Source organism: Squalius cephalus (genome assembly GCF_949319135.1).
Source record: "Squalius cephalus genome assembly, chromosome: 9".
NCBI lineage: Eukaryota > Metazoa > Chordata > Actinopteri > Cypriniformes > Leuciscidae > Squalius > Squalius cephalus.
In genome coordinates, this window is record NC_137130.1 from 2,395,001 (window position 1) to 2,397,037 (window position 2,037).

Consider the following 2,037-nt stretch of genomic DNA (forward strand, 5'->3'; position numbering starts at 1 on the left):
CTAAATCATTATTATGACATCAAAAGTTGATATTGTAACATACTAAGTCATATTTATGAGATGAAAAGTCATAATTATGACATGTCAAAATTATTAAAGTCAGAGAGAAAAGTTGAAATTGACAAGTCATATTTATGAAATGAAAAGTCGAAATTATGAGTCATTTATGAGATGAAAATCAAAAGTATGACTTAAAAATCATAATTAAAACAGTCAAAATTACAACTTATAAAAGTCAACGGAACGTTAAAAAAAAGTCCAGAGTAAGTCATATTTATGAGATTAATAAATCGACATTATGGCATACCAAGTCATTTACGAGATGAAAGTCAAAATTATGTCGAAGTCATAATTATAACATAAGTCAAAAATACAATTTATTATAACAAGTAATAATAAATTTATTATAAATAACGTTACAAGTCATATTTATTACAGGAAAAGTCAAAATTACGACATACTAAGTCGAAATTTTAAATACAAACAGAGTTTAAATGATATAAAAACAAATTATCACATAGAAAGTCATGATATCGACCTTTTTATCTCATAATTTCATTACTTGGACTTTTTGTCATAATTATGACTTATTATGCCATAATTATGTCATCACTGACTTAGTATGTCATAATTATGTCATCACTGACTTAGTATGTCATAATTATGATTTACCAGAGCATGATTTGCTTCTCTTGAACTGTCATCTTGTCAACACAAGTCGAGATCTGATATAAACACACAAAACATCCAACAGAATGTGAACAAACGCTTTATTCACTTGATCTCACCTGATTCCTCCTCTGCAAATATCTCTGTTTTAATAATTCGATTCTTTCATCGAGATCAGAATCAGATTCGTTACTCATGTTGTTTCAAAACAGCCGCCGCTCGTCTCCAAAACACTCACTGAGTGACCGGAAGTGAACGCGCCCCGCACAGAGTCAAAATAAAAGTCCCCAAAATAAGAGTTCCTGCAGGCGAAGCAGCGTATATTTACCTACACAAGGACCCTAAAAATGATTTAGTAAACATACAAGCTTTTTTTTCTCTGGATTATGATTTATAATCAAATCATTATTCTGAATAACAAAAAGTGAACATTGACAAACACACACACAAAACCCAGTAAATGTGTTTACAAAAATCTTGTTTATTCTCTTTTCTCCAGACAAAAACCAAAGACCTTTACATATGTAGAGCAAAAATAACTTTGTCAATGTGCAAATTATTTAAACAAGTTTTTCTTTTTCAAATAGTAGGATTATTTCCACCACTACTAATTCAAACTAATAAATATTGAAGTTTTTAATGGCTTGATCAATTCAAAGCTCTCATATCCTTCCATAGCTAGACTTTATACTCATTCTATGCTGCATATAGTGACATAATTGTTCTAGCATTAATATTCGTTCAGTGTGACCTCTGACCCAGGTTATTAGCTAGGAAAGGCAGCTTTACTTTTGCAAAGTTTGCGTGAACTCTGACATGTGACTTTGACAGTCTGTAAAAGTTTTTGTGAAAGAGACGGCCAGTTCCGGAGTCTTAAACTTGGCAGTAAACCGCCGTAATACAGCATCTCCCTCTGTGGGAAATTAAACACATGTAAAGTCAAGTCAGCTTTATTTCAGATTAAATCAAAGCAGCTTCACAGTAATAAACAGAATCAATGATGCAAACTTCAAATATGAGGCTAATTCTGCTGTAAAGCAGCTCTAAAAGACAATAGCATCACTATTCAGTTCGAGTTTTGATCTCATCTGATAGTGTCAGTGCAGTCAAATCAATAATATTAAATATGATTTATTACTGTAATATTTAGATAATTATGATATACCTGAAGAGTCAGCGGCTGTCCATGCCACTGCGTTTGCAGAAGTGTTCCCTGGTTTCAGGCGAATGGCTCTGGTGATGCAGTGGTTCACACACACCTTCTCATCCCCTTCTTGCCTCATAAATACGCGGTAGATCTTCCTCGAGGGATGGAAAAGGATCTTAATGTCTCCTTCACCTCGGGCTTTCCATTTGTTAATATCACAG

At 32.9% G+C, this 2,037-nt stretch overlaps 1 protein-coding gene across 2 annotated transcripts in view; it reads right to left on the reverse strand.

Moving 5' to 3' along the window:
- Positions 1-943, reverse strand: part of ccdc138 (coiled-coil domain containing 138) — a 20,484-nt gene extending 19,541 nt beyond the window's left edge. Inside the window, exon 1 of one of the 2 annotated variants that reach the window (XM_079881845.1) lies at positions 789-943. In XM_079881845.1, coding sequence (XP_079737971.1) covers positions 789-866 — 78 coding nt within the window. In that variant the 5' untranslated portion in view covers positions 867-943. The remainder of the gene's footprint in view (positions 1-788) is intronic. The other variant, XM_079881844.1, reaches the window with a different exon arrangement.
- Between the last annotated feature and the right edge of the window lie 1,094 nt (positions 944-2,037).